Source organism: Arachis stenosperma, chromosome 1 (assembly GCF_014773155.1).
Source record: "Arachis stenosperma cultivar V10309 chromosome 1, arast.V10309.gnm1.PFL2, whole genome shotgun sequence".
Lineage (NCBI taxonomy): Eukaryota > Viridiplantae > Streptophyta > Magnoliopsida > Fabales > Fabaceae > Arachis > Arachis stenosperma.
Genome location: NC_080377.1, coordinates 15008963 through 15020422, shown reverse-complemented (window position 1 = coordinate 15020422; position 11460 = coordinate 15008963). Strand labels below are relative to the sequence as shown.

Genomic DNA, 11460 nt, shown 5'->3' with positions numbered 1-11460 from the left:
CAAGGGCAAAGACAACACCACCGATTCCCAAATCAATCCAGTTTTAGAGGAGGAGAAAGATTTGGTTTTCGAGGTAGAGGAGGAAAAACTGGTGGTTTCAGAGGAGGTGGAAGATTTTCAACAACAAAAATTGTCTGTTAACTGTGCAACAAGCCTGGGCATTCTGCGGTACAGTGCTGGTATAAGTATGATGAAGGATCATATTCAAAGGGCTGAGTCTAAAAACTATGATACTCAGAATTATGAAGCAAGAAGCTTTGCCAATTCACCAAATCAGAGATCAGGACCACCAAGGACAAATCTAGCATTGAACAATCAGATTGCAACACCTTTAATAGTAGCTGACCCAAGCTGGTACCCTGACTCATGAGCAACTCATCACATGACTCCGAACCCGAACAATTTGATGCAAAAGATAGTTTATGACGGACCTGATCAGGTCATAGTTCACGATGGTGCAGGTTTGCAAATAATTCATGTTGGAAACTCTATGTAAATCTGATTTGAGCTCAAAATTGTTTAAACTTACCAACTTATTACATGTTCCTAATATCACCAAAAATTTAATCAGTATCAATAAATTTGCTAGAGACAATAATGTTTTCTTTGAATTGCATGATGTGTCAAATCTCTGGAGACTAAGGAGGTGCTACTCCTTGGATCTATAGACAATGGACTCTACAAGTTCCATAATTTCAGCTTAGCATCACTTGCACTAACACTGTTAGTCACAAATTTCTCCCAATTCCTTTGTCAAATAGAAAACATTTAACTATTGACTGGATGAATGAACTATTGACCAATCATTTGAATCATTTTGTCAAATAAAAAATATTTTTTAGAGGTCATTTTATCAAAAATAAGTATTAAAACCCATTTCATCAAAAGCTAAATCTTTCATATACCAAAATGGCCATTTACTCTATATAGTATTTCTTTGTTTCTGTAATTCTGTTATCCCGCATTTGGCGTGTTTTGGAAAGCTAAAGACTACTGCTTCTGTCTAGCTTCTGCGCTTCATACAGAACAAACAAAACAAAAATGTTTCCCGGAGTCTCTATGAATTATGATGGAAAGAATACATATATACAGTAAATATATACAGTAAATGGCCATTTTGGTATATGAAAGATTTAGCTTTTGATGAAATGGGTTTTAATATTTATTTTTGATAAAATGACCTCTAAAAAATAGAGTAAATATATAGAGTAAATTATGAGGAAGTCAAACTAGAAAAATAAAACTATCAATTCTCAAAACTGATACTTCCCTTGTAATAATAATGGAAAGAATACACGATGACAACTATTTTTTCAATACACAACCAATAAATAATCTTTGCCTGGTTTTATGCCATCAAAAATGAAAAATAAAAAGATCGACCATGCTTGATTGATACATTCCAAAACAACAATGAGCTCATCAAGCAAGCAGCACTAGCATACTAAATGATATAATTCCCAATAACTAATCCAGGTGAGCAAAAAGTGATATCAATCACTTCGGCAACCTTCTTCAGGACTACACGTAGACAAAATGATGTAATCAGCAAAAAAGTCTCAACCTAACACTCAACCTGCCCTGCACCCCAAAAGTAGTAGAAGCTAATCAACCTTTTCTTTTTATTGTTTCAGCCAAAATATAAAGCATTGCAAGTTTTTGCAAATCCAGCACCTAAATTTCTGTCCATCATGACGTTGACGATGCCCCGCCAATAGTCTGTTTAGCCACATAAATTTGCTTCACCTTTGATGAAGGGAAGCTCTTATCTGTTGTACCCATAGATTGGTTTCTTCCTTGGTATCTACGATGGGACCATTCGCCCCCAGAACTATTTCTCTGAGAAACACTACCTCTTTGATAATGGCCATGTCCTGAAGAATTGTCATAGTGCAAAGTAGAAATATTTTGTTGCGAGGGCTGACTCTTAAAAGCAGAACTCGCACCCTGGTTATTACTTTTGGTGCCTTTGCCATTCTGAGCACTGACCTCTCCGGCATCCGCAATGTTGATCAGCGAGGGAGTCTTGTTGACAACATTCTGTTCAGCCTTAGCAGCAGTCGGGTTTGATGCATCCACTAACCCAAGTTCATCTGGCAATTGGTTAACATCAGCTGCTCTGGGAAAACTCCTATCACCTTCTGAAGGCGTCGAAGTCCTAGAATTGGTAAACCTTTGGATATTTAATGGCTGATCAACAGAAGGTCCATGATTAAATTGAGTAGTTTGTACCCCTTCTTGTTGCTGCATCGGCATTGACAAAGGAATAGATGAAAGTGGTGAATTAGGAACATGAGGCCATCGAGCTTGGACAGACATGTCAGTAGAGGGCTGCCATAAATGTGATCAATCATTTAGCTATAATAATAATAATAATAATAATAATAATAATAATAACAACAATAATAATAACAACTACTGCTTATACATTTAAATTAAGACATGGAATAACCGAATGATTTTCATTATCCTATTTGACTAAACTACAAATACCCAAGTATTTACTAGTTCCAGGTAGGGGTGGCAAACAGGCTAGCCCACCCTGCCCCACCCCGCCAAGCCAAAAGGCCACCCCGTCTTAGTGAGGCGGTTCCGAATTCCTCTCCCGCCCAGCCTAACGGCAGGCTAAGCCCGCTAATTCTCTTTTTTTAATTATTTTTTTATTTTTTAATTAATAAACCATTAAAAATATATATATAATTTCACGACCATTTCAATAAATTTATAATTTCTAAAGACAAAAAATTTATAATTTCTAAAATCACAAACATTTAAGTCTTTATAATTCTAAATAGGCAAAATATAATCATCAACCAAGTTTTTTGAAACAATAATAAAATAAAACAAACATTGTCCAAACATATAATTAAACATCTTCAAGTCTCTAATCAACCAAACATAGAATATAATCCAAACTATAACTTAGAACATCTTCAATTATTTTCAATTACAACAAAAAAACGACGGGTCCGCAGGGGAAGCCCACCCTGCCAGAATCCACCAAAGCCCGCGGATTAGGCGGTGCGGGTTAGGCGGCCTTTTTAATTATAGCAGTTTCAAATTCCCAGTCCGGCCTGCCTTTTATGGCGAGTTACACGGGTCGGGCCGGTGGGTTTCGGCCCGTATGCCACCCCTAGTTCCAGGCAAGAACAAAGCTATGGCTGGACAAGGGGTGCTGTACAAAAAGCATTGCAGCTTCTATGTAAGAATTACCTGGAAAGGAGAAACATCAAACATAGCCAGAGGAGAAGCCATTGGCATAAGAGGTGATCCAGGAGCAAGATGTTGAATTGGCGATGGCATGTTAGCAGGATTCCGCTGTGAAGATGCCATATTCATACTGTTCATATCCCCTTCACCAGGTCCTATGGCAGAGGATGTAGGAATGTGTTTCCAATCAGGCTGCTTTCCAGATGGTATATACGTGGTTCCCATGAAACTCAACCCAACTTGACCAAATTGTCCAACAGGTGCAAAATGGTTATAAACAACCATGTGCGGGGGCCCCTGAACTCCCGGGATGCCTCCAGGAGGAGTTATAAATGGCCCAGTAAATCCTGTTGGAGGACCGTAAAAAGATTCAACACCAGAATGGCACTGCTGCCAGCTCCCAATCGACCTTGATGCTGCTGATGTTGTGGTTTTTTGAGTCTGTGATTGTGTTGTAGATGCAGACTCATCATGTGGCCCAAACGCAAACACAGGACCACCCATCATAGGATTCATTTCATAGAAAGGAAAATGAGAAGGAGGGCCGGAAGGAAAATGTGGAGGGATGGAAGGAAAATGTGAGATCATTTGGCCAGAAGAATTTTGTGAACTAGGCAGGGGTGGCCACAACGAAATGGGCGGAGTCTCCACAGATAAGTCTGCTGGAAGAGAAACACTTAGAGGCTCGTCAGATCTAGATTGACTAGCAGATTGCTGCTCCCCTACTCCTGCCAAAGCAACTAAAGATTAATATAGAAATCAATAATAGAAATTGATCATAAGAAATTAGTGTATGACTGGAAGAAAGAAAATTATCGTAATGAGTTAACAATTACGAAAAAGATTTACCTGCTGCTACCCTATCAATATCTGCAGCTACAAAACCTTTACCGTCTGTAACTGTGACAGAACAAGTACCTAACCCATTTCCAACAATCTCATCACTACTAATAGCAGCAACAGCAACAGCCGATGCAGCTGCTTCAGCTTCAGCTTCACAATCTTCTAAATGGCCATGAGATTCATCACCATGTTTCTCTTTGTTAAAGAAAAGACTACAATCATTATCAGATCCAGCAAGATTGTGGGATATTTGCATGTCTGATCTAGATGAACGAGGAGGGCCAATGCCATGAGACACAGCACGGCTGCTGGGAGGAAGAATAGTTGGAGATGTTACTGCCCCTGAATACAGAAAGAAACATGGTCCATCAGTAAGGAAAATAAGTCAAGAAATAAGAAAACTGCAAGAAAATTGCTCAAAGCAATAATCAAATGACTGAGAAAATATCTCTTTGCTAACCAAATTGAATTTTTTCTCCAGCTAGCAAGGAATTAATGGGGCTGGCAGCAGATGAAAATGTTTTCTCCTTTGTCAAAATGGATGATGTTGGCAAGCTGGATTCATTAACAATAGCTGTCACATTGCTAACAGGAGTCTGTGAATCACACTGTTGAGGTTTCATAGCCTCATCAAGTTGAGTCTGTGTAAGCGGCATGACCTACAATACAACTTGTTTTAATTTTTAAATTCTCAACGAAGGGATTGAACAGAGAATAAGCATTTCTTCGATCTTTTATAAATAGAATATCCCATTTGATCCCAAGCATCACCCACAGAATGCTAAAAGAAAAAGTAGGAGAGAGAGAGAGAGCAAGAGAGGAAGAAGAAGAAGAAGAGGGAGCACAAATACTAGAGTCACTTAATTTCAAAATAGTCACATTTAAATTATGGGATTAGTACCCTATATAATCATCAAACTATACATAGACATAAGAAGATTTCAATATTCCACGTAAACAACCAAAAAGATCATAATTTTCGATGTAGATAACCAGGTCTATATTGATGTATGCAACTAAACAAGATTTAAGGAAATGTGAAGTGAGTACACACTGGAAAATCAGAAATTGCATTTCAATTGCTATTATTCTCTTATTATTGGGATAAGGGTTCAAACCTGCTGATTAATTTGTGCATTGCCCCAAGAGCCCAAAGATGTCTGGACATTATCAAGAACCTTGTTCTTACTCTCAAAAATCACACCAGGGCCAGGGTCCTTTTCACCACCAGAAACCACTGGGAAACTTGTCTGCAGTGACCTGCAAAGGTAAAGTAACATTATAGGCTTACTTTTTGTAAAGTCATAGCAACAATAAATATTACAAGACAGCAGTTACCTGTTTAACTGTGACCTTACATCAGGCTGTGCATCAATTTTCAAAGGAGGTGTGCCTATAGGAGCTAATGACTGGGATGGCATGCTTGAATTGAATCCAGATGAGACATCAATATTTGTCATTCCCCGCCCTTCAGCAGGGACAAAATCACTGGGAATACTGTTAGCCACTTCTCCTACAGGCAAGGGTCCTTTGCTAGAATTTGCCATAGAACTTTGTGAGGTGGAGCGAGATTTTCTTGGTACCTAATATTAAATGAAAACATGAGATGAATGCGATACAGAATGCAGTTAATTTAACAGAAAAAGATTGCAGACTATTTATACCTTTGCAACCCGAGACTTGGCCTTGATTTCTTTCTCTCTCTGTTCTCGCCTATCATTTAGCATTTGCCTCTTTGACCTGACTTCAATGAAGTCATCCTCATCACTAGGAGCTTCAATTCCAGGTTGCTCAAACACCCGTATAATTCCACTTTGCAATGGAGCATCAACATCTTCCTCAGAACATAAGTTCCTTTTGAGATTACTCTGTCCAGAATGTGAGAAGCTCTGAGCCTTTGTTGAATCTTTCCCATCAACCTTCTCAAATCGGCTTCCAGAATCCATTCCATGTAGATTTTCAGTAGCTGATTCTACTGACTGCTTTCCAGATTTATTTAGGAAAGCCCTCCTAGGTCCTGCCCTTCCAGAAATGCCTGCTCCCTTCCCATTGATATTTGATTTATTATCCAACCCAGTCTGATCAGTCAATACCAAACTAGAAGATTGTTTCTTATCAGCACTTTCGCGGACTCGAAATTCAGTTCGTTGTATATTACGCCGGGGCCTCCTCATATATCCTCCGGCGTCCGGGCGACTGGCCCTTGGAGCTGGACCTGATGATCTATATCCCGAAGTTTTTACTGTAAAGACATATCTCTTTCCCCTACCACCAGATGGAGGATAATGTGCTTTTGACTCCACAAAATCCCTCTCTTTAGAAAGAGAATGGAATGATGCATCTCTGGAGAGAGACAGACCTTCTGACTCTTTAGCACTTGATGAAGCACTGCTGCTCTTTCTAACAACATTTTGGCTCACCTGCTTGTCCAACTGAAAACCTGCAGCAGTTCTAGCACTATCAGTACCATCATGGGGAGTGCCAATCTGAGCCTGCTTTATTCCAGCTATATTTTCTGCATTCTCACTTGGTTGGGAACCTTGTGGTAAGCTCCTAGCATTACCTGGTTGGCTGCCAACAGAATGCTGCCTGATCCCATCTTTAATAAAAGAATCGGATGCTTCTGAACCAGTTTGAACTTGCATTCGACCTCCCGGATTATGATTAAAAGAGAAACCAGATGGAATATTAGGCTGAACAAACGACATTGACTGATGACCCAGAGGCATTAACCCCTGTGATATAGGAGATGTATACCTCAGCTGCCCAAATTGAAATAAAGGAGGCTGTGATGGGTGCATGTGAGAAATGGGTGTACCAACCTGTGGATGAAGGTGTAGCGGCATCTGTATAGAACCAATCTGTATGGCAGGTACAGGTGAGGGTATCAAAGATGGACCAGAGAAAAGGCCAAACTGGAGTTTAATGGGTACGTCTGCTTGATTAGGAGTAACAGCTACGTTGGAAATAATAGTCTGGCCTGAAGACGAGTAGTGCGGGGCAATAGGAACTGAAGTCGATGTACTGTGATGAGTAGACATGCCATTAGAAGCTTCCACATTGCCTAGACTCTCAGATGCCACAGAAGAATGAGCATTGCTAGGCTGAATGAGCAAATCTTGATTTTGCTTCTCTGGTTCATGGAACAAACTAGAAGAACTATTAAGATTCACCTGTGAGGAATCATTGACAGTTTGAAGGCCTTTGCCATCATTGGATGCATCATCAAAAGAAGCACGTTCTTCAAGATTAATGCCATCAGCCTGTTGACCCATAAATGTGGGTTCTTCATTTTTAGAAGTCCTTTCAAACTCCTCATTGGGCATCCCAACCTGGACACCATCATCAAATCCTAACACTAGGTTATCCATCATGTGGGGCAATCCTTTCTCCTGCAAATGCATATCTTCAAATTCCTGATTGAGGTCGACATTATCATCTCCTTCATGCACTTCATCTTCTTCCTGATAATCTTCATCTTCATCATATTCTTCTTGCTCCTGGAACTGCTCATTATTCTCATTAGTCCATTCATCATCATCACCACTTGAGACAGCAGAAGAAGTGACAACATTCTCATTTCCAGCTATGGTAGGTATTTCATTTGATTCATTTTCTGGAGCAGAAAGCACATTTTTACTTTCCTCAGCAGTCAATATCCCAGGAGAAACTCCAGATTCATCTAAATCATCATGAGACAGATGAGTAGGAGAACTTGGGGGGCTTGAAACAGAGAGCGAAGACTGAGAATCACAACCTGTTGTGGTATCGCCTTTATGGTTCTCATTCACAGTAGCCTCTTGTAGGGCATCAACTACCTCAGTTTGTCCACGATTCACGTTGTCATAACCAGTTGGCAGCGTAGACTCAGTCCTGGCTGCCTGATCATACCGAATCTCATTTTCCAGGAAAGCAGAAGGACCAGTAAACTCATTCCCATTCCTGTAAGGTCTGTGCACAGAAGATAAAGAAGGTGGGGGAAGAACACGGGGCTGCCTGACCGAATACCGTGACCTCCCCAAGGCAAAAGGTCCCTCAGGTTCTGAATTGTGATATGGACGCTCAGTGTATGGAGGAAATGGATGAGAACGGCCCTGTGTCCAACCTTCACCAAATCTTTCAACAAAGCTTTCATGAAAATCCGAATCATTATCTGTACTTCTGCCTACATGATCGCCATCTCCAGATTGATGCCACCTCTGCCCTCTTAAATGAGCATATTCATCTAAAGGAGCCTCCGAAACACCTTTGTAATAAGTCCTTGATGACATAAATCCGGCACCACCATTATATTCTTTCCTCATAAATGCCTTTCCACCAATTGATGGATCCCTTCGAGGACTGTTGTGACCATTCTCCTGGTCCTGTGAATAGAAGGCTGAGCTACCCCAATTATCATATGCATCTCTCTTCCATGAATTAACTGGTTTTCCCCTATCAATAAAAGCAGAAGAAACATCTCTAGAGAAATTAGGTCTAGAGCCCGTCTCCAATGGCCTATTCACACTTGATGAATCAGAAGATGCCGAAGTTAATATCCTGTCAACCATTCGTTCACTATCCTCCCAATCACCCACATCCGTAGCTCTAGATGCATCTTTTTCGTTCACTACCCCGGACATCTTCTCATCTACAAGTTGAGAACTATTACCAACTTTTGATGCTTCAGCCTGCCTCCTAGCAATCCTTTGCTCCAATTCTAGAAGTTTTTGTCTAGCAGCTTGTTTCCTCCTCTCTTCCTCTAAAATCATCCTTTGTTTCTCTTCTTCCCTTGCAATCCTCTGCTCTTCTACCTTCCGCAAAGCTTCAACCCTTTCTTGTTCTGCTCTCCAAGCTGCCTCTCTTGCTTCTTCTTCCAATCTCCTCTGCCTCTCCTCCTGTTCTCTAGCTTGCCTCAATCTTTCCTCCTCTTCTCTGCGAGCCAATTCTAATGCCCTTTCTTGCTCTTCAATTACTCGCTGCCGCTCCTGTTCTTGCATCCTCTGAACTCTTTCAAGCTCAGCCTCAAATGATTCCCTGACAGGATCATGGAAATCAGTTTGCTTAAGCATATCCTTCTTCTTCTTCACTACCCCAACAAGACCAGACGAGAATATATCCCTACCATCAAAACCAGAAGCTCCAAATGGATCCTCCATGAAAGCCTTTTCAGACTTCTGCAATGTACGTTTCTCTCTACCAAAATTGAGCAGAGGATCATTAACCGGAAGCCCTTTACCTCCCAAGGAAAATGAAGACTTCGACACTGAGCTCTGGACAGAATCAACTCTATTTCTATTGTACTGTTGTGCATTATTATTTCGGTCACCATATGAGTCAGTCATGTTACTACTCCATGGCTTCCCTCCCTGTCCCTGACCATACCCCATGTCCCTCTTTCCAGAATCACCATTAACATTATCTCTGAAAGGGGATGGAACGTACTTGTTATCCTTCCCCAAATTTCTACTCCCACTGGATGATGGTCTCACACCAACACCAACACCAACACCAACACCAACACCATTCCTATCATAATGGTCCAGCTTAGAAACTTCACTGGAGGAAACCTTTCCAGCTTCATTGTCCCTTAGCTGTCCCCTCTTGTCAAAACCATGTTTATTATTGTGTGGCAACAAGCCAACCCTCGGCATATCAAAATCCCAATAAGCCTCACTCTTCAAAGAAAGCCCATGATCCCTGCTTCCTTCTCCCCTGCTCCGTTCTGTGAATCCATGACTCGTGTCTCGCTCATCGTCAGCCCAATCAGACCTCGGATTCAACCGAACAAGGGGCAACGGACCAGGAAAATACTCATCCTGCTGCTTCCGGCCCCCATGTTCCCCTGCACTGCCTCGAGAACCACCAAAACCACCTCGAGTTCCATTTCCACTCTCACCAAACTCGCCCCCAATTCCAATTCCACCACCTCGCGCAATACTGAACTGAGAGTGACGCTGCTGCTGATGAAGCTCAACAACTGACTCGTCCTTCCTCTGATCACCAGATACATTACTTTCATCACCTGAATTCTTCAGCTTCTGAATCGAATTCTCCTTCTCCTTGCTCTTCTGTGCCGGCCCAGAAGTGGATGAAACCAAGGTGGCAGCACGCAATGAAGGAAAATCCTCCCCTCTCAGCACGGCAGCCTTCTCCACAGTAGGCTGAGGCAAAACAGGGGCGGCAGTGGGTCCCACAGGACCGGATCGAGCAGCCGGCGGCATATACACGCTGCCACCGCGGCCAAACCCTTCGCCGGACCTCAATCCCTGGTCGAATCCATCCAGCGCGTGCTCCACAGGCGCTTCTTTCTCCCCGGCAGTGATTGTAGCAGGCTTGGTCCATCCCAAACCGGAGGAGGCAGGTCTGGACCCGGTTCCCGAACCAGAAGCACCGGCTGGACCAACGCCGGATCCCAGCGAATCGAACCGCTCGTGCTCCTTGCGAAGCGAAGGGAGGTTCAAGGGGGGCGGGACGGAGAGCTTAGGCCCTGCCTTGTGCGAGCTGCGAGGCCTCGAGAGGACCACCATGCCTCCTCCGCCGCCTGCGCCGCCGTGGCCGGAGGAGGGACGGTTAGTCCTGCCCGATCCGAAGGAGGCGGAGTGGTTGTTGTGGAGGTGGTGAGATTGCTGCCCATAGGATTTGTTCAGATTCACAGAGACGAATTTGGTGCCGGAATTGGCCATCGCAGTGTCAATCGCCAAAGCATGAAAACCCTAACCCTTATTTTTGTCTCGATTCGTGGGATCTGGCAATGATTGATCGAAACCCTAAATGGGATCGCACTGTAACCACCAACACTGGTGATCCAAATGACGCCGTACGGGGGATTCAATGGAGCTCGTAACTTTGTTGGATCTCGTTGCTGTTGGTGCTTTTTCTTTTCGGTTTTGGATTAGGGTAAGTTTGTGTGAGGTAAATGTGGGATTGAATTGTTTATTAGGAACTTTGCGTAGGATAAGAGAGACACCCTCCGGGGGTGTAAGAGAGAGCGAGGCGGTGGTTAGGAGAAAGGAGAAGAAGAAGAAGCCCTACTCTAATGTCTAACTGGAGAGAGAGGGGGAGAGAGAGAGAGAACAAAGAAGCTGAAGAAGTAGACCAAAGCTATGAATGATCTTCCTTGTCCTTGTGTTTGTTCCCCTATATTTCTCGGTATTTATGTTTGGACCACGCTTCTTTTATTCATTGATACTTTTGTCTACAAATTATTAAAATAAATTTGCACATTCATCCTATGACGGTCTATGAGGTTCGTGTGGAAACAGACACTGAAATTGGGATTAGGGAATTTAGGCTGCCTTTGGTTTCAAAGACTCACACAGCAACATGCACACACTAAAACATGTTTTGTATTTATTTGTTGAAATACAAATTTTTAATAGATATATTAGTACATAAATATACATAAAATATATGTATTCAGTACAT

At 42.2% G+C, this 11460-nt stretch overlaps 1 protein-coding gene across 4 annotated transcripts; it reads right to left on the bottom strand.

Annotated features, from left to right (window-relative positions):
- Positions 1–1230: 1230 nt before the first annotated feature.
- LOC130963598 (uncharacterized) lies at positions 1231–11123 on the bottom strand. Of its 4 annotated transcripts, XM_057889718.1 has the most exons (8): positions 6876–11123; positions 5718–6788; positions 5392–5636; positions 5172–5313; positions 4514–4712; positions 4060–4395; positions 3214–3950; positions 1231–2331 (listed from the first exon to the last, which is right to left on the bottom strand). In XM_057889718.1, exons 1-8 carry the CDS (start codon positions 10716–10718, stop codon positions 1690–1692), a joined length of 7215 nt encoding a protein of 2404 aa, XP_057745701.1. In that variant the 5' UTR covers positions 10719–11123; the 3' UTR covers positions 1231–1689. The 4 variants fall into 4 exon arrangements, with proteins under 4 accessions (XP_057745701.1, XP_057745686.1, XP_057745698.1 ...); XM_057889703.1 differs by having other exon boundaries at positions 5718–11123; XM_057889715.1 differs by having other exon boundaries at positions 3214–3932; positions 5718–11123.
- Between the last annotated feature and the right edge of the window lie 337 nt (positions 11124–11460).

What these genes read in the sequence shown, in the direction of transcription:
- LOC130963598 (XM_057889703.1), bottom strand. Translation starts at nt 10,718, where the DNA reads ATGGCCAATTCCGGCACCAAATTCGTCTCTGTGAATCTGAACAAATCC. An exon ending in TATTGATAGGGTAGCAGCAG is followed by an intron (nt 3,951 to 4,059) that starts GTAAATCTTTTT and finishes ATTAATCTTTAG; the next exon opens with TTGCTTTGGCAGGAGTAGGG. An exon ending in TTGATGTTTCTCCTTTCCAG is followed by an intron (nt 2,332 to 3,213) that starts GTAATTCTTACA and finishes CATTTATGGCAG; the next exon opens with CCCTCTACTGACATGTCTGT.